At 36.4% G+C, this 24,545-nt stretch overlaps 1 protein-coding gene across 2 annotated transcripts in view; it reads right to left on the reverse strand.

Annotated features, from left to right (window-relative positions):
* UGP2 (UDP-glucose pyrophosphorylase 2) overlaps nucleotides 1–24,545 on the reverse strand; it is a 60,276-nt gene that overhangs the window by 28,701 nt on the left and 7,030 nt on the right. For both annotated transcript variants that reach the window (XM_045828435.1, XM_045828434.1), the window contains exons 2-3: nucleotides 15,870–15,997; nucleotides 14,913–15,020 (exon numbers count right to left, since the gene is read on the reverse strand). In XM_045828435.1, the coding sequence (XP_045684391.1) occupies nucleotides 14,913–15,020; nucleotides 15,870–15,983 (222 nt within the window). In that variant the 5' untranslated portion in view covers nucleotides 15,984–15,997. The remainder of the gene's footprint in view (nucleotides 1–14,912; nucleotides 15,021–15,869; nucleotides 15,998–24,545) is intronic.

Genomic DNA, 24,545 nt, shown 5'->3' on the forward strand with positions numbered 1-24,545 from the left:
AAAACATACATTATAAATTGCTTCTCACTCATTCCATTTTTACAGCATTTTGTTTCTTACTCTTGATATTTTTGCCTCTTAAAGTCCCATACCCACAGCCCTTCCATTAAAAACTATAGCACTAAAAATGGAACTGTCTTTTGATCCAGTAATTCCACTGCCATGATTATACCCTAAGAATCCTGCAACACCAATTCAAAAGAACCTATGCACCCCAATGTTCATAGCAGTGTTATTTACAATAGCCAAGTGCTAGAAATAGCCTAACTACCCAACTGTAAATGAGTAGATCAAAAAACTGTGGTACATTTACACAATGGAATACTACACAGCAGAAAGAAAGAAGGAACTCCTACCCTTCACAACAGCATGGATGGAAGTGCAGATATTATGCTAAGTGAAATAAGCCAGGAGGTGAAAGACAAATACTATATGATCTCACCTATAAGAGGAACCTCATGAACAAAACAAACAAATGAGCAAAACAGGACCTTGTTTTCAAGGTCCAGGACCAGGTTCCTTGTTTCCAGAGGCATGGAAACAAGGTACAGACTAACAGTGAACAGAGAGGGAGGGGAGGGGGATAAGGAGAATAAGGGGGGAAAGAAGGGGAAGGGACTAGTCAAGGAACACGTATGAATGACCCATGGACATGGATAACATGGTGGGGATTGGGGGGGCAAGGCAAAGGGGGAAAATTGGGACAACTGTAATAGAACAACAATAAAATATTCAATAAAAAGTCAAAAAGAAAAAAAAACTATAGCACCTTCTGAAATGCTGAAGAAATAGAAAATTATAATATTCCTAAAAGGACAAAGCCAGCCCCATTTGCTATTGTGGCACCATTTGTTCAGCAGGCCTATGACCTAGTTAAACATGACTGCCATTTTACTCTTCTGAGCTGTCCCCAAGACTGGAAATTACTGGAAAGCAGGAAGAGAAATAACTGCTCCTACAGGCACAGGCAGAAGATAACACTGGAACAAACTGTTACAGCACCCCAGCAGCTCAGGCACCACATGGCAGCACCCTCCACCCTTTTTCAAACCAATTATAATCCAATAAAAGATCAAAGCCCCCACCCCTCAAGGCTGGTATATCTCTCCACACCATGTCTCTCTCCTTTCTAGGAGAGTGAATAAAAACTTTATTTTCTACACTTGCTTCTCTTTGTGAATTCTTTCATGGCCTACGTAACCGACCACCTTAACAACTCTCATTACAATTGTGTACATTAAACCTGGTAAACTAGATAAGAGATGACAATAAAAGACTTGGCAGATAACCCAAATGACAAAAACAAGATATAAGCAAAAAGCAGGGTGGTTACAGATGGAAAATGACTGTACAAAACAGAAGGTAACTATGAAGAGAAGATGCTAAGTGTTTCCTAAGCCTAACTGCTCTAGAATTCTTTATAGAAATTCTAGAAGTAAAAAGACTTTTGGATATGCTTTAACTGCTAAAGGCAAAACAAGTATATACAGATGGTAAAAAATAAATTCAAATACTACAAAAAGTAAATACTCATTATCCTTTTATAGAAGTCAGCTTAACTCATAAAATTAGTCAACCTTGTGAGGCATTTGGACCATATCCTTAAAACTAAGGCTGTAGTTTCCAGAGAACATTCTACTTCTGTATGGATTAGAAAACAAAGGTAAATGACCCAGGGAATTAGAAAAGAGTTCAAACAGAAGAGATAGGAGAGTCCAAAGGCCAATCTGCTAATGTGACTAGGACTAGTTCTTTACTAAAATCGCTTCTTATATTTCTCCTACAAGCCAACCCTCCCGATAGTCTAACTATGAAGAAAAGATGCTTCAAAATAACTGATACTCCTATATTCCTCAAAAAATAAAACTGAAGCACTAAATAACCAAGAGTAAAGTAGTGTAAGAGCATGTTGGAGCAGCTTTGGAAAAATGAAGGTGGGGTAGGAGGGAAAGGCCAGAAACTATTAAAAAAAAGTTCTATGGAAGGTTAAAAGGTAGGTGGAGGTGGGGGCAGGGAGGATGAGGCACAGTGTGAACAAAGACTAAGAAAAAGGCTAAGACTAAGGTGACACGGAACTGAGAGTGGAAGCTAGGCTGACCTTTTACTTTCTAGAAGTCAGAAGGAAAAAAATGGCAGTATTTCAGAAAGATACGTATTTTCTTAGCTTGTTTGTTTAAGGGAAGAGGGAAGTGAGAACCAGAGCTTTGTAAGGGTTTAAGAAGAAGCATAACTTAAAGCTGACAGGGGATGATGGAAAAGTTCTGTATCTGATTGTGATGGTAGTTAAACAACCGAATGCATTTGCGGGAACTCATAAAACTGTACACTGAAAGAGTAAACTTTACCATACGTAAATTATATCTCAATAAACCTGACATTAAAAAATAAAAGCTATTAACAGCTAAAATGCCAATTAACCTTATAAGGTTTGTTTATCACAATGTAAAAAAACAAAAACAAGAATTGGCATTTTTTAACTATTTGGGTTCATGTTTTACAAAAAATCTAAACTAACTGTTTGAGGTATATAATGAAGCATGGTTTTAAAATTCTGTTCCAATCTTCCACCATTAGTGTCTCTCTTAAATGGAAACTGTAGTTTCTGACATCTCTCCAGTGTAGCCTCAGTCAGTGACCAGGAGCTGTAGTGCCAGGGAAAGAGACTCAGCATCTCTCTCCCTTAGAACTTTTCTTCTGGCTCTACACTTGGAGAAGCAGACACATCCACCATATCATCCATAGCTAGAGAACAGCTACATGCTATAAGCATATTATTTCTAGACTCCTACCATTCTCGAAGCTTTTCTTTTCTTTGATTTTCCTCTCATCATTTGAAAAGTTTTGCCTCAAGGTTAACCCCAGGAGTCTACTAATACTGGGAAGTCTCATGCCAGTTAGATGCTTACACTGCACCTCACAGGCTGCTTATGGCACTGTTCCATAGTTAGCTCTTTCTGGATCTATTTTCTCCACAAACTTGAGGCCAAAATGCTGAAGAGGGACCAAGACTGATTTTTGTAGCACCAGCATCCAGCTAGTGCCTTGCAGAGAAGAGGTATGCATTGATTGTTTCTTCAATGAGATTCTAAAATGGTATTTCTTAACCTTTATGGGTCAGGAACCCCTTTGAAGGAATCTGCTCTGAAAGATATGTACATTTATGCACAGATTTACTTATAATGTCGAGAAATCTATGAAGGACCTATAATTCCTGCAGACCTCCCAGGCTGAGATGCCTGGTGTAAACAAACATTCCAGTCTCATCTTGGCTATACAGTGGGAGAAGCAGAGTCAGCTGTCCACATGTGATCTAAAACAGGAAAAGAATTTAGTAAAATATCCCCCAAGGAATGACAGGCCAGAAAGGATTAGAATTAGACGTAGGCACGGGCTACCCATCTTTTTTATGTAAAAATTCTCTCAGTATCAATCTTATAGGTTCACAGCTATCCTATATTAAATAAAGATCATAGAAATTCCCTAACAGTTGTAATACAGATGAAGATGTGAGATAGAAGAACCTCACACATTTTTGCCATCCACTTATAAGATACAAAATACCTACATAAAAGACATACCTGAAGAGTATAATACCAAAATAATCTATATAACAACATATGAGCCAAGGTCCAAAAATACTGTAGGATGGGGTATACGGAGGAGAGAATGGTGACAGGTTCAAAGAGTGGTACTACCACCAATACCCATGCTACGATTTTCCCAAGGACCTCAACTCTGTGAGACTGGACAGTCCCCTAACAGTGGACACAAAGGCAGTGATTAAAGATCTTGGTCCAATATTACCTGGGGTCTCACAGTCAGTCTTGGAGGTGACATTAAAGAAGCATGTATTTACCATTACTATTTATTAAGTGAAATAATGAATAATTAACCAGAATGGAATTAAGAATCACAGACTTGTGGTTAACCTCCTTAGGCAAGTCCCCTTCCTGAAATAAAGGTACTATATATAAAGGCATGTGTGAAGAAAGGTAGTCCTGGGGGACACTAGACTCTTAAATTCAATGTGGAATCAAAAAGCAGGGAATTAGTTAAAAGTAGGTAATATTTACTAAATTAATATTAGTGTATTTGCTTAAATTAGTTAATTCTACAATTATCACTTTAAAACTTTTATGTCAAGGAAAGATACGACTCATATCCATCAATGTTCTCAGGACCATTTTCTTAAATGCTATTATTTCCTTTTTGTAGAAAACTTTTTCATTTAGGATCTCATTTTATCTTTACACACATACAAAATAAGTCTCCAAAGGCTTTACCATTAGCTAACTGTAGTCTTCACCATGCTCAGAGCAAACCTATGTAACATCATGTTAGATCCTTGACCAAACTGCCTCCAGTAAGTCTTTCAAAAAGATGTGCAAACATTAGCTGTACAATACACTATGATTCATCTGAAAAAAACAAAAAAAAAAACAACTACGTATTTTTACTCTGTGTATGTACACTATAACTTCCTCAGAATGCCTTGTCATTTAAACATATATATTTCAATCTTTCTGTACTGACAGACCAGGAGTACAAAAAGCTCCCAGTTGCTTTGTGAAGCAAAACAAAAAAATCTGTTGAAGCTAAATACCATATTGGTATGATATTCTGTATGCCAATTCTCTGCCTCAATAATAAAAAAAAAGAATTAACTGATATAACTCCTTTTGAGGACTTTAAAACAAGAACGATGATAATCATAAATCAAATGGGGACAACTTGTGTTCCTAATTAAATGAAAAAAAAAAAAAGGCCTTCTTTATAAAACATTTTTTAAAGATTTTTTTTATTTTAATCATTGTTCAAGTACAGTTTTCTCCCTTTTACTCCCAATCCAGCCCTCCCACCCAACCCTCCCCACTTCCCTCCCATTACCACCCTCCCCCTAGTTTTTGTCCATGTATCCTTTAAATTTATTCTTGTAATCCCTTCCCATTCTCCCCTGAAATTCCCTCTTCTCTTCCCTCTGGTCACTGTCAACCTGTCCTCTATTTCAGTGTCTTTGGTTATATTTTGCTTCTTTCTTTGTTTTGTTGTTTAGGTTCCTGTTAAAGGTGAGATCATATGGTGCTTGTCTTTCACTGCCTGGCTTATTTCATTTAGCATAATGCTTTCCAGCTCCATCCAAGCTGTTGCAAAGGGTAGGAGCTCCTTCTTTCTTTCTGCTGCATAGAATTCCATTGTGTAAATGTACCATAGTTTATAAAACATTTTTCATATAAATGAGAATGTACTTTATTATCACCAGGGGTCACTGCCAGCCAGGTGACCACAGGTTTTAAGTTATGGCTTAACAGAACCTGTTAGCCTCAGTACCATCTAGAGCAAGCTGTGCACCTCCTCATCTCCCATCTTCTATCACTTCCCATCCTCCCCCATCCCCAACAGGTAAGCTCAAACATTAAGCTTGGCCAGGAACAAGACATTCTCACAGCCTCTCTAGAAAACAATGAAGTTGTCCAATGAAGCTGTAGATGCTAATTGGGCCTTCCTTGATCTTTTCTAAAACATTAATCGTAATATATGTATTTTTAATTTGCTTTTATTTATGTAGCTAAATGATCAAGATAATCTTGATTATAACATTCACTTAGTTAACAATTACAAAACTGCAGCAGAGCATTATCCTTATCATACTCCATAAATCAAGTTCTTCATAGCTTTTATTCAATAAAATATGGACTCAAATAGGCTTTTCAAAAAACATGGATGTGTTCACTGACAGAACTAAAATGAAGTATTCAACACAGTAGGCAAGAGTAAGTAAAACTTGACAACATAAAGTTTTAATACCCATCTCTAGGTATGTCCCTCAATCTGGTATTTATGAAAAAATATTTTTGTCTGAAAAGTAATCATCTGAATTGAAAATGGCACGTGAGGTCAGTTTTCTGGGGGCCAAAGAAGTAAACTACTAAAAATCTTCTGAAAATAAATATATTAAAACGGGATCATCATACACAAGGTCTGTCCAGAAAAAGGCCAACCATTGTTAATATGATAATGGTTTGTGCAACACTGATGGAACCTGGAAGCCAAGGAGAGTGGACTAGAATGCACGTCTGTGAACAATTATGACTTCACTAAACTAGCCAGTGGGGGCAATAAACACTGTTGAGTGAACATATATACTGTGGACCATTGCATTCAAAATGACTCAGAGTAGAGCAACTAACCTGCATCAAATTTTGCATTAAGCTTGAACATTCCTCCAGTGAAACTATTCAGATGATTCAGGAGGCCACAGCTATGGGCAACTGGTGACTGGCAGCTTCATCACAACAACGTGCCAGCTCATGTATCACGTCTCATGCAGTGTTTTATGGTGAAATTTCAAATCACCCAGGTGACTCAGCCCCCCTACAGCCCAGATTTGGTACCCTGAGACTTCTGGCTTTTCATAAAACTAAAATCACCTTTGAAAGGGAAGAGATTTCAGATCTTCCATGAGATTCAGAAAAATACAACAGGGCAGCTGACGGCAGTTGGAAGAACTGTGTAAGGTCCCAAGGTGCCTATTTTGAAGGAGACTCAGGTATTATTGTCCCATGTGCAATATTTCTTGTACCTTGTATCTTCCTCAATAAATGTCTCTATTTTTCACATTGCATGGATGGATACTTTCTGAATAGACCTCTTATTTTCCATAAGTGCCAGAAAGAATATAATTTATGGGCCCAGCAGGCTTCTGCTGCGCTACTCTGCTGGTTGTAAGAATATAATTTAAATTTTGCAAGCCATGTGGTCTTGATTACAAATATTGAAATCATTGTAGTATTATAGCACTGTAATAGCTATAGACAATATGTAAATGAATGAGTGTGCTTGTTACAATAAAACTTTACTTAAAAATTATTTTTTTAAAGAACATGTATTTAATCATTGTAAATTATTTAACTGAAATACATTTTTCACATAAGGGAATAAAAGTACTACTAAACAGGAATTGTATTTTAAGATTTTCCCATTAGGAAAAAATTGAGGGACTACATTGGTTTATGCCACCATAGATGGTACATTAACGAACGTGTGCAATTATGTCCCAGTAAAATTTACAAACACCGGCAGTGGGGTAACTTTGAGGCAGTAGTTTGCCAAAAACTTCTCTAAACAGTTGTTTTTAAATCAGTATTAGATTATCTAAGATTACAAGCACATAAGAGATAAACTATCTACACACAATTATTCTATTCTATCAAGTCTTTTCTATCTGTAGTGAAAAGTACTGCTAGCAGCAGAGGTCAAAATTGCTGACACAAAAGGAAAGAATGGTCAGCACGTTAATAAAACTTACGCTTAAGAAAATCAGTTCAGCCCTGGCTGGTGTGGCTCAGTGGATTGAGTGCCAGCTTGCAAACCAAAGTGTCACTAGTTCAATTCCCAGTCAGGGCATATACCTAGGTTGTGGGTCAGGTCCCCAGCAGAGGACATGCGAAAGACAACCACACATTGATGTTTCTCTCCCTTTCTTTCTCCCTCCTTCCCCCTCTCTCTAAAAATAAAATTTTTAAACCTTAAAAAAATAGAAAATCACTCCATTTTTTAAGTATAGCTGGTATACAATATTAGTTTCCGTGCATAATATAGTAATTCAACATTCATATATCTTATAATAATCACCATACTAATTCTAGTAATCATCTGTCACAATTGCAATATTATGAACTATATTTCCCTTCAAAATTTTTTTTTAATTTCACTTATTTATTTTTAGAGAAAGGGGAAGGGAGGGAAAAAGAGAGGAAGAGAAACATCAATGTGTGGTTCTCACATACCCCACACTGGGGATCTGGCCCGCAACCCAGGTTATGTGCCCTGACTGGGAATAAAACCAGCAAACCCTTGGTCTGCAGACCCACACTCAATCCACTGATCCACACCAGCCAAGGCTTCCTTCAAGTTTTTCATACATCCATCCATGCCCCTTCCCTGTGACAACCATTTGTTTGATCTGTTTATGAGTCTGTTCTTGTTTTAGATTTCACATATAAGTAAAATCATACAGTATTTGTCTTTCTCCGCTTAACTTATTTCACTTAGCATAATACCCTCTAGATCAATCCTATCTACATACAATTGAGTGTTGTCTCAAATTACAAGGTTTCATCCTTTTATTGCTGTGTAACATTCCATTTTATATACACCACAGCTTCTTTATCAATGCATCTATCAATGAGCACCTAGGTTGCTTTCATATCTTGGTTATTGTAAATAATGTTGCAATGAACATAGGAATGCATCTTTTTCAACTGGTGTTTTGGGGTTTGTTTGTTTTTGTTTTTTGTTTTTCAGATAAATACCCAGCAGTGAAATCAATAGCAGATCTATTTTTAGGTTTTTTGGGATTCTCCATACTATTTTCCAGTGGCCACACCAATCTACAGTCCCATCAACAGTGTCCAAGTGTTTCCTTTGCTCCACATCCTCACCAACAAATGTTATTTGTTGACTTTTTGATAACAGCCATTCTGACTGGAGTGAGGTGATATCTCATTATGGTTTTGATTTGCATTTCCCTGATGATTAGCGACACTGAGTATTTTTTTTTTTTATGTCTTCCTTGGAGAAATGTCTCTTCATGTCATCTGCTCACTTTTTAATCAGATTATTTATTGTTACTGAGTTGTCTGAGTTTCTTACATTCTGAATATCAACTGCTTATCAATATATCATTTGCAAATATATTCTCCAAAAAGATATTACTCAGATTCATGTCAAATAGTTTATCATCTACATTTTCTTCCAGGAGTTTTATGATTTCAGGCCTTGCATCTAAGTCTTTAATCCATTTTGAGTTTTTGTATATGATGTACTAGAATGATCCAGTTTCATTTCTTTGCATGTATCTGTCCAATTTTCCCAACACACCTTGTTAAAGAGACTGTCATTTTTCTCTATTGTATATTCTTGTCTCCTTTGTAACAGATTAATTGACCGTATAAGTGAATTATATTCTCTTTTCTATTTCTGGGCTCTTTATTCTGTTCAGTTGATCTATGTGACTCTTTTTGGGCCAGTACCATACTGTCTTGATTATTATAGCTTTGTATTACAGTCTGAAATCAGCAAGGGTGACACATAAAACTTTGTTCTTCTTTCCCAATAGTCTTTTGGCTATTTGTGGTCTTTTGGGATTCCATATAAATTTTAGGATTGTTTGTTCTAGTTCTGAGAACAATGTCATTGGTATTTTGATAGAGATTGGAGTGAACCTGTAGACTGCTTTGGGTAGTGTGGTCATTTTAACAATATTGATCCTTCCATTTCATGAACATGGTATATCCTTCCATTTATTTGTGTCCTTTTCAATTTATTTCTTCAGTGTCTTTAATTTTTTAACTGATTTTAGAGTGGGGGAGAAGAGGGAGGGAGGGAGAGGGAGGAGGGAGGGAGGGAGAGAGAGAGAGAGAAAGAGAGAGAGACCGATTTGTTGTGCCACCTACTCATGAATTTGTATGTGCTCTGACCAAGGCTCAAACCTTGACATATCGGAATAATGCTCTAACCAACTGAGCTATCCAGACAGGGCAATTTCTTCAGTGTCTCAGTGTTTTCAGAGTACAAGTCTTTCACCACATTTGTTAAACTTATTTCTAAGTATTTTATTATTTTTGATACAGTTATAAATGGTATTATTTTCTTGTGGCTAGGATTTCCAATACCATATCACATAACAGTCATAAGAGTGGGCATCCTTTTCTTGTTCCTCATCTCAAATGAAATTCTTTCACCTTTTCACCATTGGGTATGAAGTTAGCTGTGGGCTTGTCATAAGACAGCATTTATCAAGTTGAGTTAAATTCCTCTGTACTCACTCTGTAGAGTTTTTACTATGAATTGATGTTTAATTTTGCCAAATACTTTTTCTGTATTTCTTATATCTGAGATAATCATATGATTTTTGTCCTTGGTTTTACTGATGTTACTAATCACATTATTTTGCAGATGTTGAACCAGCCTTGCATCACTGGTATAAATCCCACTTGACCATGGTACATAATCCTAATAATGTATTGTTAAATAAGGTTTGCTAGTATTTTGTTGAGAATTTTTACATCTATGTTCATCAGAGATACTGGCTTATAATTTTCTTTTTTTGTAGTGTCTTTGTCTGGTTTGGGTGTCAGAGTAATGCTGGCCTTATAGAATAAGTTTAGAAGCATTCCTTTCTCTTCAATATTTTAAAACAGTTTAAGGACAGGTACTAATTCTTCATTAAATCTTTGGTAGAATTCACCTGTTAAGCCATCTGGGCTTTTGTTTGTTGGGAGTTTACTGACTACAACTTCAATTTCATTGCTAGTCATTGGTTTGTTCAGATTGTGTTTCTTCCTGGTTTAGTCCTGGAAGGTTATGTTTCTAGAAATTTGTCCATTTCTTCCAGATTGTCCAATTTATTGGCATATAACTGTTCCTAGTATTCTTTAATGGTCCTTTGTATTTCTGTAGTGTTGATTGTAATCTTTCCTTTTTCATTCCTGATTTTACTTATTTGGGCTCTCTCTTATTTTTTCATGATGAATCTCGCTACATTAGAGGTTTCAATTTTTTAACCCTTTCAAAGAACTAGCTCTTAGTTTCCTTGATCATTGTATTATTTTTCTAGTGTCTATTTTGTTTATTTCTGCCCTGATCTTTATTTCTTTTCTTCTATTTATTTTGAGTTTTGTGTTCTCCTTTTTCTAGTTCATTTAGGTATAAAGTTAGGTTGTTTATTTGGGATTATTCCTATTTCTTGAGGTAGGCCTGCACAGCTATGAATTTTCCCCTTATAACTGCTTTTGCTGCATCCTATAAATTTTTGAAAGTTGTGTTTTCATTTTCATTATTCTTAAGGAAGTAATCTGCTGTTTAATCTCCATGTATTTGTGTGTTTCTCCAGTTTTCATGTTGATAATTTCTAGTTTAATGCCATTATGGTCAAAACTATACATGATATAATTTCAATCTTCTTGACTTACTGGTTTGTTTTGTGGCCTAATATGTGGTCTATCCTGGAAAATGTCCCATGTCCACTTACCAAAAATGCAAAATCTGCTGTCTGGGGGAAAAATGTTCTGTAAGTGTCTAATAAGTCGATCTGGTCTAATGTGGCATTTAAGGCCATTATTTCCTTACTAATTTCTGTCTGGATGATCTATCTATCCACTGAGGTAAGTGGAATATTAATGTCCACAGCTATTGTTGTATTGCTATTAATTTCTGCCTTTACATCCATTAATATTTGCTTTATGTACCTGCGTACTCCTATGTTGGGTGCATATTTACAATTGTTATATCCCTTTCTTGGATTGACCTCTAAATCATTACATAATATCTTTAGTTCTTTTTACATTCTTTGTTTTAAAGTCGATTTTGTCTGATATGAGCACTGCTACCAGAGCTTCGTTATTGTTTCTATTCGCATGGAGTCTCTTTTCCATCCTTTCACTTTGTTTGTGTGACTTTCAATCTAAAGTGACTCTCTTACAGGCAGCATATAGATGAGTCTTGTTTTTTCCCCATTCTGAAAATGAGTCTTGTTAATTTTCCCCATACATTAGACCTTTTGATTGGAGCATTTAGCCCATTTACATTTAAAGTAATTATTATAGGTATGTGCTTTTTTGCCATTTTGTTGTTTTCAGGGTTTTTTTTTTTTTCTCTTCTCTGTTCCTTTCTCTTCTCTTGATCTCTTTCCCCTTTATTTGCTGACTTTTTTCCTTAGCTTTTTAATTGGGTTCCTTTCTCTTTGTTTTTTGTAGGTTTGGGTTTATGGTTACCATGAGGCTCATACATATCCATATATTTCTGTGAAAGGCTCTCAAATGTGATTTGTTTCCATTCTTGCTGCCTTCATTATTATCTCTTTACTCTTAACTTTTGCCATTTTACTTACAATATGTCTTGGTGTGGGCCTCTTTGGATTTATCTTGTTCGGTACTCTCTATACTTCCTATACCAGAATGTCTGTTTCATTCCACAGATTAGGAAAATTTTCTACCATTATTTCCTCAAATATACCTTCTGCCCCTTTCTTCTCCTTTTGGAATCCTATATTGTGAATGTTAGAGCTCTTTACATTATACCAGAGGTCCTTATTTTTAAAATTCTTTTTTCTCATTTTGTTGTTCAGATTAGGTGATTTCTACAATTCTGTCTTCCAGGTTGCTACCACTAACTAATCTATTGTCAATTCCTTCTAATGTTTTCTTCATTTTAGCTAATGTAGTTTTCATCTATGATTGGTTCTTTACTAATTTTTCTTTTTTTTTTAATAAAGAATGACTTTTTTTAAGATTTTATTTATTTTTAGAGAGGGAAGGGAGGGAGATAGAGAGAGAGAAACATCAATGTGCGGTTGCTAGGGATCATGGCCTGCAACCCAGGCATGTACCCTGACTGGGAATTGAATCTGCGACACTCATTTTTCATTTCTTGAAGTGCTCTCAGAGATCCTCCATCCTACTCTCAATTCTGTTGAGGATCCTTATGAATGTTTCTTTGAATTGTTTATCAGGTAAATTACTCATCTCCATTTTATTAGTTTTTTCCTCTGGATATTTTCTTGTTCCTTCATTGGGACCTACTCTTTTGTCTCCCTATTTTGTCTGACTGTCTGTGTTTGTCCTAAGATTTAGATAAAATAACTATCTCTTCCAATTTTGAAAAAGTTGCCTCTGTGTAGACTGTGTCAGATGGTTTGGGAAGGCCAGTTATAGTTAGGATAGGTACCTGTGGTGCCTGATACATTGCCAAGTCAAAGAAGTGGGTTCTGGGTAGGGGAACCTGATCTGTGTGTGTTTCCTTGCTCTTCTGATCTGGGAAGGACTGCCCAGTGTAGGGACAGGTTCCTAGAGTGTACATGGTGTGTCCTCTTGGTTTAATTGTCCCCTGACTCAGGTCTGGCAGGACTGCTCTGCACATATGCCTCACAATGCCTTCCTAGCTCCAAACTTTCTCCAGATGGGGCAGCCCTGTGTGCACATACTGCTGCACTTTGATAGCTCAGTACCCTCTCTAGGCAAGGTAGCCCCACATATGTGCACAGCAGTGCCCCACTGTCTCTGCCCTTTCTCCAGATGGACAACCCTGCCTTCAGGTACTACAGTGTTTTGCAATCACCACACTAACTCCAGCTGAGAGAGCCTCAGATGCATGTGCAGCCCAGTTCGTGCACTTAGCAGCAAACTGCCATAGCTGCTGAATCAATACATTGGTGGAGGGGCCTCTTGTATGCTTGCTACAGTACCCTCCTGTTCCTGCTGGATCTAGCTCTGGAAGGGGTGGCTGAGGACATGCTACAGTGGCCTTGCAGGTTGTCCAGAGAACCTGGATGGATCTCCTACCTACTATCTATGTGTTGGGAAATATAAATAGTGGTGTTCCTGGATAGTTCCCTCAGCTCTCGAGAACTCTCACAGTTCCCTAACCTTCTCAATGTGGTCTCTCTCTCAGAAGTTGTTCAAGTGGTTCTCAGTTGTTTCAGAAGAAACTGCTCTAAATGTAGATGTACATTCAGTGTGTTCCTGGGAGGGGGCGAGCTCAGCATCCTCCTATGCCACCATCTTGGTTCCTCCTCTAGACAAATACTTCTTTTAAATCAACCATTCAACAAACATTAGATCAAGACACATAGTCCCCTGGCCTTAAAGACTAGTATGAAGACAATACAGGCATATAAGCAACTAATACTAATTAGGCCAGCTAAGCACCACATGATGGCAGAAATAACCACTAACATCTGCAAAATGCTTTAGAGTTTATGTTTCTTAATAAGGCCTTATAACAACCCTGAGAAGGAACCCTGGCTGGTGTGGCTCAGTGGATTGAGTGCTAGCCTGTAAACCGAAGGGTTGCTGGTTCAATTCCCAGTCTAAGGCACATGCCTGGATTGCAGACCAGGTCCCCAGTGAGGGGCATGTGAAAGGCAACCACATATCGATGTTTCTCTCCCTCTCTTTTCCCTCCCATCCCTTCTCTAAAAATAAATAAATAAAATCTTTAAAAAAAGACCCTGAGAAGGAAATAAAGCACTTGGTATTATTCTCATTTTACACAAAGCTTATAAGCAGTAGAGCTAAGATTTAAACATCAGATACTACTGCACTTCTTCAGTGCGGCTTTCTGTTAGGGGCTGATGATAGAGGTAGAGGCATTTTACAGGTAAAGAGACCACAGCATTCCAAAGAAACAACAGACATAGAAGTCTACAAATATAATGTGTGAGAAAGAACTGCTGGGTTGATTCACAAAAGGCAGGCAGAGGAAATATGGCTATTTGGGTTGAAAGCATGGGGAGAGCTTTAAGCAGCTGACTTGGTGTCTGTTCATTACCCTACAGACAATAAGAAATCAGATGGCTTAGGTGAGAGTAGGGAGAAAAGAACATAAATGAAGCCTTACTGTGCACTTGATACTTTTCCAAAGAACTGCCTCATAGCCAGGGATATTAAGTTATGAGGTAGTATTTAAAGGGAGATTAGACTTTCATAAGTCTTCTGCAGAAATGGAAAGGTCTAAAACAGGGGAAAATGGTAGAAAGCTATCTCTGCAGTTTCAGCATAAGGAAACAATGAATGCAATGCAATATTCCTATGTCTGAATGATGACTTTTACAGGTCCCCTAGACCACAGGTGGCAAACATAAAGCCCACAGGCTGAATCTGTCCCTCCACCTTGTTTTATCTGGCTCAGCACCTTGTTTCTACCAGGCGAAATTGCCAAGCTCCTTACCCCTAGTTAAAGAGTAGTTACATTTATACAGTCCTAAAATTACATTCGGTCCTTGAAGGCAACCATGAGGTTTATGTGGACCCCAGTGAAAATGAGCTTGACACCCTTGCCCTAAACTATATACCCAAAATTAAAACAATGTCCTAAATTGCCTTAAATTTTCCTACATATTATCTAAAACTTACCGAATCTTCTGGAGGTCTCTGGATTTTTCCCCAATCCACAGAAGGTCCCTTTTCTTGCAAAAATCTATGAAATAGCTTGCGAAATCCATCAAGGTCTTTTTTAGTGTGCTATGAAAACAAAAATTGTTGTTACAACTAGCAGAATGCTTAATATTTAATAAAACCAGATAGATATTATACACTTAAAATATGTTTCAATGAAATTCTTATACTATTAAAACATGGAGTCTTTTTTATATCCCAACTTAAAACTAAAGAGGAAGGAAGATCTAATAGGAACCACACTTACAGAAATACAAGCAAATAATCCTCCTCATCTCCTACCACTATCATATAATCTGAATACCATTTGGTCCATGGGAATTCCAAATGGTTTTCTATATTTATTCACCAATATCTTTCTCTGTTTCTTTTATGTGTAAATTAATCTTCACCAAAAGAACAAAGAGTAACAAAACATAACTAACCTCACAACTAATTTGTTAAGTACAAATTGAAATTTGAAAATGAAAAGGATAATCTATTGATCTATAAATAGAAAAGTAAACACATTGCCTAGTGTGGCACATCTATTATACAATAGCTGATAAGTAGCACAGTTCTATTAGAATTGGCTGTTTAGAAAAGGTATGCAAGATATACGGTTTATAAACTAACTTTTCTCAATTCTAACTAAACACTAATATCCATTTCTCCACCCAATGATACCAAAACATAGAATAAATGAAGTGTAATTTTGTTCTGATTGTCTTAGACTTTAGAAACTTCCTAGAAATAAAAAAGAAAAAGACAATGGTTTTACAATGGCCAAATGTTGAAAATCCTTAATTGTTAAGCAATCCTAATTTTTTTATGTTCTCATTACATCTTGTGCTTATTTTAAACTGGATAGTCAGCAACAGCAATAGCAATTTAGCATGCAAAGAATGAAAACAAAAAACAGTGTAGAGTCCTTACTTCAAACTCATGTGATGGTGCTGTAATGAGTATTTTTTCTAGTTCCTTCTTCACAGACAATTCTAGCTCTTGTCGAATGACCTCTTGAAACTGAGAAGCACCATCTTGAGACATTGCTTTGCTAAGATCTTAAAACAAAAATATAAAACCATCAACTGAAAATCAGATATCATCCAAACAGCTGACAAGCTATAACTGATTTCTTTCTGATGTTCCAGCAAATGAAGAGTTCAACTCTATAGTCCCATCATCCTCACACAGAATTTCAGTAATGTTAATTAGTTGGGACTATATAATCACATGTGCTCAAATTTGACTATTAGATACATCTTTATGTTTTACTAAACATATCTAAAACACTAAACACTTTTGGGAAGATGAGGCAGGTAGAAGTAAAAGGATTAATCTTCATTTGAGTACATAATTCCATCTCTACTAACGTTTCCCTCCTAGCTATCAAAGCTGGAAAAATATCAGAACAATTGGAATAATGTTAATAAGGACATGTTTTATGGAACATGCCCTTATGGAACTGCTGCATCATAACTGAAGGGATCTAGCAATTATGCAGAAGCAAAAGACTTCTCCCTCCTCCAGGCCAGATGAAAATTTTAAGAAATCCTTTCCATTTTAGAAGGACAGCCACTCTAGTTTCATATTTCTTACTAGAATAATCCCTTGAGAAATAGATAATGGCAATTCCAAGATGTCTCTACTTCCCTGGCATCAAAATTTTCACTTTAAAAGGAGAACGACACAGGACTAATTCCCCACTCTGGTCCTTAATTTCAGCCAAGACATTTCTGTACTTATTTTTGTCAGACAAGACTATCAGGGCTTTTGGCATAGCTGGGCATCTCTGTGACAGATGGATCTTAATAAAGGTGACAGAAATGGCTTTTAGATGAAAACAAAATAGAAAATCACACAAAAAAGAGAACATCCCAGGCCCAAGTTCCTTGGGAGAAAAATGCCAACACAGATGTTTTACACTTAGCTATCTAGATTGTAATTACCCTATTTCTTATAAAATAAGGGGCAATAATATTATTGTTCACCTTCTTTATCCTCAATACCTACTTAATTCAATCCTACTTTATAAATGTATTTGTGAAGCTTATGTTCAAACATTTTCTTTGATAACTAATTAGTTCTACAAATATTGTTAATTCAGCAGAATCGTATTTCACATACATACCATAAATTATTTCACTTGTTATAGGGACAGAAAGGAACATTTATACAGACAGAATTAAAGCCAACATAATAGATATTTTCAAGATACTTCTAAGAGCAGAAATTAGTATATTATGTTAACTCCTAAGGCATTTATTTAATATAGACAGCCTCTCCCTCTCCCAAATATATAAAAATGTTAACAAATGAGATATTAACATAGCTCTCCAAAAATATATTATACATTTTCATCATATTAAAATCCAAGAGAGAAAAAAAGGGTATTTGGTGAGAGCACACAATCTAATCTTAAAATAACCATTTTCTAACTGTGACCTTTTTATAGGAATAAACCACCATGCAACTAAGTTTATGGACTCCAGCAAAACTACCAAAGTGATTAAAACTGTGGTTCATAAATAAGGTCTTTGTGAGAAAAAAAAAAAACACCATAAACACGTGTGTTCCATAAATAACCTAAAGATAGGTTTCAACTAGTAAGTAGCAATTGTAATCTGTAAAAATTGATGATAATGGACAAGCATGTTTGCATAACTACGACAGATAACTAATAACCTCTTCCAGAACATTTAAAACTAGAGTTAATGTGACATCACCCACATATGTTCATCCCTTGGCAAACTTAGCTGTAATTTAAAATCTGTCACAGGTTAAGTCCTCTACTCTGCACCTCACATATACCTGTGAGGTCCCTTCCCCAATCTTTAAGCCAAATCCCATATTAATGTTTAGAAAATAATCTGGAAGCAAAATCTATAAATATAAAACCTCTAAATTAAAGAACACATGAATTACCATAGCCGGGTAGCTCGGTATTGTCCCGACACACCAACCGTATGGGCACTTATGAGAATCAACCAATGAACACATAAATAAGTTAAACAGCAAATCAATGTCTCTTTCTCTAAAAATCAATTAAAAAAATAAAAAAACAAATAAATTGTTTCTGTGTCACACATTAAAATAGATCAAGAAATTACTATCTAATGATTTTTTAAATAAAAGGTTTTTTAGTTTTTTAGACTCAAAGACATCTACAAGCCCTGGCTGGTGTAGCTCAGTGGGTTGAGTGCGGGCTGCGAACCAAAGCATCGCAGGTTCGATTCCTGGTCAGGGCACATGCCTGGGTTGCGGGCCAGGTCCCCAGTGGGGGCCACATGAGAAGCAACCACCATTGATGTTTCTCTCTCTCTCTCTCTCTCCCCCTCCCTGCCTGTCTCTAAAAAAAAAAAAAAAGACATCTACAGACTTGCTTCTTTGTTGTTAAAGTTGGATCCTGAAGGTCAGCATTCACAGTCACATTTCTAAAAAATATAGTGATGGAAACATTTAACTTACTTATATTCTGGGCAAATGCCAAAGTGAGATAAAACTAAATGTAACTGCTAAATTTAAAAATAACTCTAGTAGCCATCTGAGATTTGTCTACATGAGACCAGTCCAAAAAAAAAACAAAACTCCCCACCAAATTTTAAAAACTCTCTGCAGAACAACAGCCTACCAACAACATACATGACTTAAGGTCAAAAGGCACAGAAATCATGTCACTACCCTATCAAACAAAGCTAAGAAGGCTGGCTGACGGGCTCACATTTAATATTACATGTGATCTCTACTAGCTGTAGCAGGTTCAACCTTCAAACACTGATTCAAAGAGGGAGAACACAGATTCAAATGTGAGTTTTGATAATAGCCCTAACCTTTATTCTTCCCGTTTGTTTGACATAGCACCAAATGCAGAAAAACAATTTGTATTCCTTCTACCCCCTCTACAAATATGAACAGCTTATACAACAAAAGAAAATTACAACACGCCTATCACTTCTACTCTATTCCACAGCTGTTTCCCTCTCTTTTCCCTGAGGAAAGTGCAACTGTGAAGTTCTGTTTTTAAGTGATTAGAGGCTAAGGAAGGGCTTTTAAGGAATAAAGAATATTCAAGAATAAAGAATAGTGTACTTAATCAAGAAGAGTGTCTATCTTGCACAGACCAGGAGGCACAGAGCTAGAAACAATTTCCCTTTGTAGTGACCTCCTTATTCATCCTGATTTTTTTAAAGAGAGGTCTGGAATTTTTGGGTAGGAAAAGAAGTACAGATATTAGAAGCATTCTTGGGCTTTTAGCATTCTCAGGTTACACTTCTGGCAATGACAGCTGACTTTCTAATGGAAGGTCAATTAAAGTATCCCCTGAATAATGCAAGATTTCTAACCTAAAATGTTTTTTTCCTCATTTCTTAGCAATAAAGAATTGATTCTCTTTGACTTTAGACAGAGAGTGGAATAGGAATCACCCATTTCATTAACTCAGTCATAAATCAAAACATTTTTATAGATGATAGGGAGCATTTAATCTACCCTCAATTTTACAGATAGGAAAACAAAGTTGAATAGTTTAAGTGACTTATCCAAGGTCACAGTACAGGCCTTAAGGAATTCAGAATCAGAGCCAGTTTATGCTGAGGTCCAGTACTACACAATGAGGTGAAACTATCTTGGGCATTTTTTTTTTCCTAGTCTAGCTCTTTAATCATGGCACAAAAATCCCTAAATAACTCCAAAAGCATTTCTATCAGAATGTCTTCTTATACTCAATGGAATAAAAAGGAAACTCCCTACCACATAAAACTGGGTTTATGAGAATTGTCTTGGTTGACTTAATTACAACTTAGTCAATTTGGGACAGAACAAGCAGAACTTATTTTTACAAATTTTCTCCCACCTCAATTTCCTAATTCTTCCTTGTTCATAAGAACTAAAATTTCCACATTGTGGACTTTCCTCTATTCAACTGGGGCCAACAAAAATAAAAAAAAAAAGGAGGAGGAGAAAAAGCAATAAATCAAGAGGTAGGAGACAATCTAACAAGTGATTGTTTTTATTTAATTCAGGTATTTCATTTCATCCATTTCAGCAGCTAAGAAGTGTACATACTACCCTTCCCTAACATCGTGATACTGGCACAAACAAAACAACTTCACATTCTTAAGAAGAAAGATAGCTTCACAAAGCAAAGGCGATGGAAAGGCTGAAAAAAGAATACCAAGAGCAACAAAGAAGGTGTGTAGCCCTCTCCAGGCCATGTCCCACCATTCATTATTTTTGAAGAATCCCAACCTTCCTTGGAAACCCACACTAAGATGTACTCAAAATCAGAGAGTTGGAGAGCTTGCTTCATCTTAAACCAGGAAACGGTTTAAAAACTCCAAGAATATAGTAGCGACTGTAAATAACAAATAAAGTTAAAGACATATACTGACTAGATTTATGGCCAATTAAAGCTGAACATCCTCTTCTGTGGTTATACTACAGTCCTTTAAACTCAGTTATTTGTTAATTTTCCTCCTAGAAAAGCTTTTCTTATTTGGATTCCATTACCCAATATCATCCCACATCATCTTCTACATCTGTCTAGGCCTCAATTTCCATTCTTTTTCTACTCCTTGAGTTTCCTAAGATTCTGTCTGTCCTCACACCATTTCCCCCTCAATTATTCCTTTACCAATCTCCTTACTAATAACTCCCAAATATGTGACTCTCATCCTGATCGTTTTTTTCCCATGAGCTACAGGCTCACATTCCCTATAGTATTCTAGACCTTTTGCACCTGGATACTCAACTGGGTACCTCAAATTTAACATGTCCAAATCATCTAAATTCATCTCCCTGCCCTCCTCCATGGCATTAACATTCTCTCAGTCACCCCTAGATGACCTAGAAATCTCAGTTACAATTGACTCTTCCCTCCTTTCTCCTGCACATTACATCCAATCCAATATTATACTTAATTCAATTCCATTCAATGCTCTCTATTTCTACTGCTGCTACCTTACCCTCTCATTTTCACTCGCCTGGTCATAATGAAAACAGCTTTGTAACTATTCTGCCCATCTGTCACTCTAATCTGGTGGTACTAAGCAGAATGGATTGGTTCCCCATAAACCACAACCTTAATCATATCACTTCTCTTCATCATTTGATGGGAAATACGTACAATTCCTTAGCTAGGCATGTCTTAAAAAAAGCGGAAGTACCCCTTTTGAGTAGCCAAAGCTAAAGAAGGTGCTAAAGCAGAAGGCCTAAAGGCTGCAATTTCCTCCTCTGTTTGTGACATCTCAATAGTGCTTCTGAAACTTTAATGTGCATACAAATCACCTGGAGGGCTTGTTAAAACACAGATCTCTGGGCAATCTCCCAAAGATTCTGACTCAGTGGGTCTGGAGTGAGGAGAATATGCATTTCTAATAAGTGACTGCTGCCAGTATTGCTTTGAGTAGCTCTGATATAGATTATACTCCATCTTAATATATTTGTAGTAGCCATGCACATTGTTCTTCTCCCTACTCCAATGTTTTTCTGTCATCTGTTCTCTGCCCCAAGGCCATGTGCTTAAGAAATGGCACCAGGCCCAGATTTTAAAGCCTTCCCAGTGATTGTTTTAATCATGAAACATAATATGTATGATTCTGGCCAGTGAGCCAATGAGGATAGTTTGCCAAAGGACTTGGGAGAAAAGCATTTCTCACTGAGAAAAAGAAACACATGAGAAGAAATAGTACCTTTTTCACTCCTGGACATAATGAGTATGTGTTCATCTGTCACCTCCAGTTTCTTTTGCTCTTTAGTGAGCTTAAAGACAGCTGACCCAAGAATGAGATAGATATGCTTAGGAGTGCAAAAGGAAGGAAAGACTGATGCAATCACTGTACTGAATTAACCAATGCTGGAACATCCTACTTCAAGGTTCATGTGATATAAGTCCCTCATTTTTTAAGCCAACTGAGGTGGTATTTTTCTGCTCCATGAAATTAAAATCATACCAAGTATTATAAGTTTGTTCCAAAACACACATCACAAGCATCATTCAATGTTTTTACAGAAGAGTAGGCAGAAATGAGAAGAAAAAAATGGAAGGTAATAGCCTAGTGTAAATTCTAAAATCATGGGAATCACCCCAACCTTCAGGAAACCTAATCCCTCAGCCCACAGAGGTTCAAACCCTGTGACTTTAGCTTCTGCTATTTTGGGAGCGGCATTCCTAGTGTTCTAGGTGGTAGCTTCTGAACATTAAAAGAGGCCTTCCTTTCTACCATAACTCTTACGTTAATTATGTTATTCAACTTTTCCCTCTCAACATTTACCTCAGCACCTGGTACACAGTACAGGCACCTGATAATGTGTAAATAAATGGGAGATCTTAAATTCTTATATTAGCGGCTTGAGTAGTCACTAACATATCATTTGTCAGAGTTCAATTGTAATCTCCACCTAGAAGTCTTCTAAACGAACCAAAGTTTCCCATTACATGCTCAGATGGTAGATCCTTGTGCTACTCTTTTATAACATATTTTAAAAAATTCATTCAGTGTCTATTTACCCAACAAATTACAATCTCTTTAAGAATAAATCATACCTATTTTGTTCACTGCTATAGTCCCACTGCCTAACAGTATGAGACACAGTAAATAAGTAATGCTTATTAAATTAAAAAGCCATAGCCTATTACGATAGTTATATACTAGGTACAGATGAAGAAGACAGAGTCCAGTCTCATGAAGGTAGTGCTGATAAAGCCAAATAGAAAGTGCTTAAGAGTCATTTCTGGTCATAGGGAAAGGGAGGCTAAGAAAAGTGTAGACTAGCCCTGAGTACTTGAAGTCCCTAAGGCTTCTCAAGCAGAGGCTGATTTATTAGCCAAGTATCAGAGATATGGTCAAATAAATTCCAAAATGTAGGTGATCTAGACAAAATGACCTTGAAATTTCTTTTCAATTTCTTATTATCTAATATATATGTTAGCATAATGTTTTCACTAACTTTGGATATTAAACAAATTAAGCAATTATAAGTACCACTCTCTAACCAATTGTGCCACTGGAGCTCCCAAAATTGGGCAATTATATTTAGGCTTAGCTTAATTTAGGAAAAATTGGAAAAGTTATAGTCCATGGCATTCAATCACATAAGAAAAATCGATAAGTTAATTTTCTATGATCAATTTTATATGATCTTTTAGTATTAAAGTCAACGTTGATTATTTTAGACTGTAAACTACAGTACAGTACAACAGTTTATATTTACATTTTTTTAGTGATTCAGCTTTGCACACATAGGAATGCTTAATAAATTCCTTTTGGTAACAAAAAAATGCACCAGACTTTTTAGAACTGTTCCAATACTCCAGCACCAAATGTGCAGAGACCCTTGCTAACAGAGATTTTTGCTAATCATGCACTGCTTACTTTAAAAAACTTTTAACTTAGAATTTATACCTAAACCAGATTTCTCATTAGCAATTAAGAATAACTTTGCGCTCATACAACAAAGTAGCTCTTAAAATCTAAAATCTAAAAAACAAAAACAAAAAATATCACTTTTGAAAACAGAACATTCAGAAGAGATATACCAACTAGTTACCACCTAGCATCAAATTTAATGGATGATAAGAAAGGTGGCATGCCAAGGAGCCTATTGAACTCATTTGCTGAGAGGAGGGAAAAAGGATACAACATAAAATCACCACCAAGGACCAAAAACTTATCTGGCAGGCCTGCTCTATAATTTTATATATGTGTACTGAGATTAAACTTTTAAGCTCAGAAAGGCTTTAAGGTCAGTGAATGAGTCCAATTCCCTTATCTTAAAGATGAAATGGGGTAGGGCAAGGCAGGATGCTGACTTGCTTAAGGATACAGTGGCAGTGCTAACCTGGAATCCAAACCCTGCTGCCCTGCGCCCTGCTCTTCTTACTGGAGGAAGGTCTCCCCTTTCTTTGTTACAGCTGTATCTCACCAAATCTGAATAAAAACTGGCAAAAACTCACTATGTCTATTATGTGATGTTATTATGTGAGGTTAAAACTATGTATCAGAATAAGCATTCTCTTATGCTCTTCAGCTTTTCTTTCTATATAGTTTATTTTCTGGGCAATGAAAAATCGAAGCAAGCTTTTATGTACTCTATAAATATTTTATCACCAACGATAAGCATTTTACCATTTGGCTTCCATTAAACCCAAAACAGTGCACAGAATTGTGTTATTCTGTTTTCCTGCATTCACTGGAAATTTTAAAAGTCTAGGCAAGGTTATAACATGAAGAAAACATCATCCTTTGCCAGAGCAGCAACCAAAGAAAAACACAAATGCCAATCACCTTGTCTGCAGGTCTCCAGAGCCAAAGAGCAAGTGGTGCTATTGTTAAAGGAGTGTCCCCTACAATGGTATTTTTTACAATTTGTTGACTAATAATTAAAAAGTAGATTAAATATGGCTATTTTATGTACATGAATACAATATTTTTTAAGCCATAAGTGAAATCATAGAGAAACAGGGAACTCTTTTGATTTATATACAAAAAAATTAATGAATATCTAAAAGTGTTTGGGAAAATAAAATATTTTGTTGTTTATGTAAGTTAACTGAGACAACAAGCCAGTTTCTCCATGGTTCTCAAAAACAATCCTTAATTATCAAATGGT

Source organism: Phyllostomus hastatus, unplaced genomic scaffold (genome assembly GCF_019186645.2).
Source record: "Phyllostomus hastatus isolate PE091 unplaced genomic scaffold, TTU_PhHast_1.1 phas_scaffold_78, whole genome shotgun sequence".
Classification (NCBI taxonomy): Eukaryota; Metazoa; Chordata; class Mammalia; order Chiroptera; family Phyllostomidae; genus Phyllostomus; species Phyllostomus hastatus.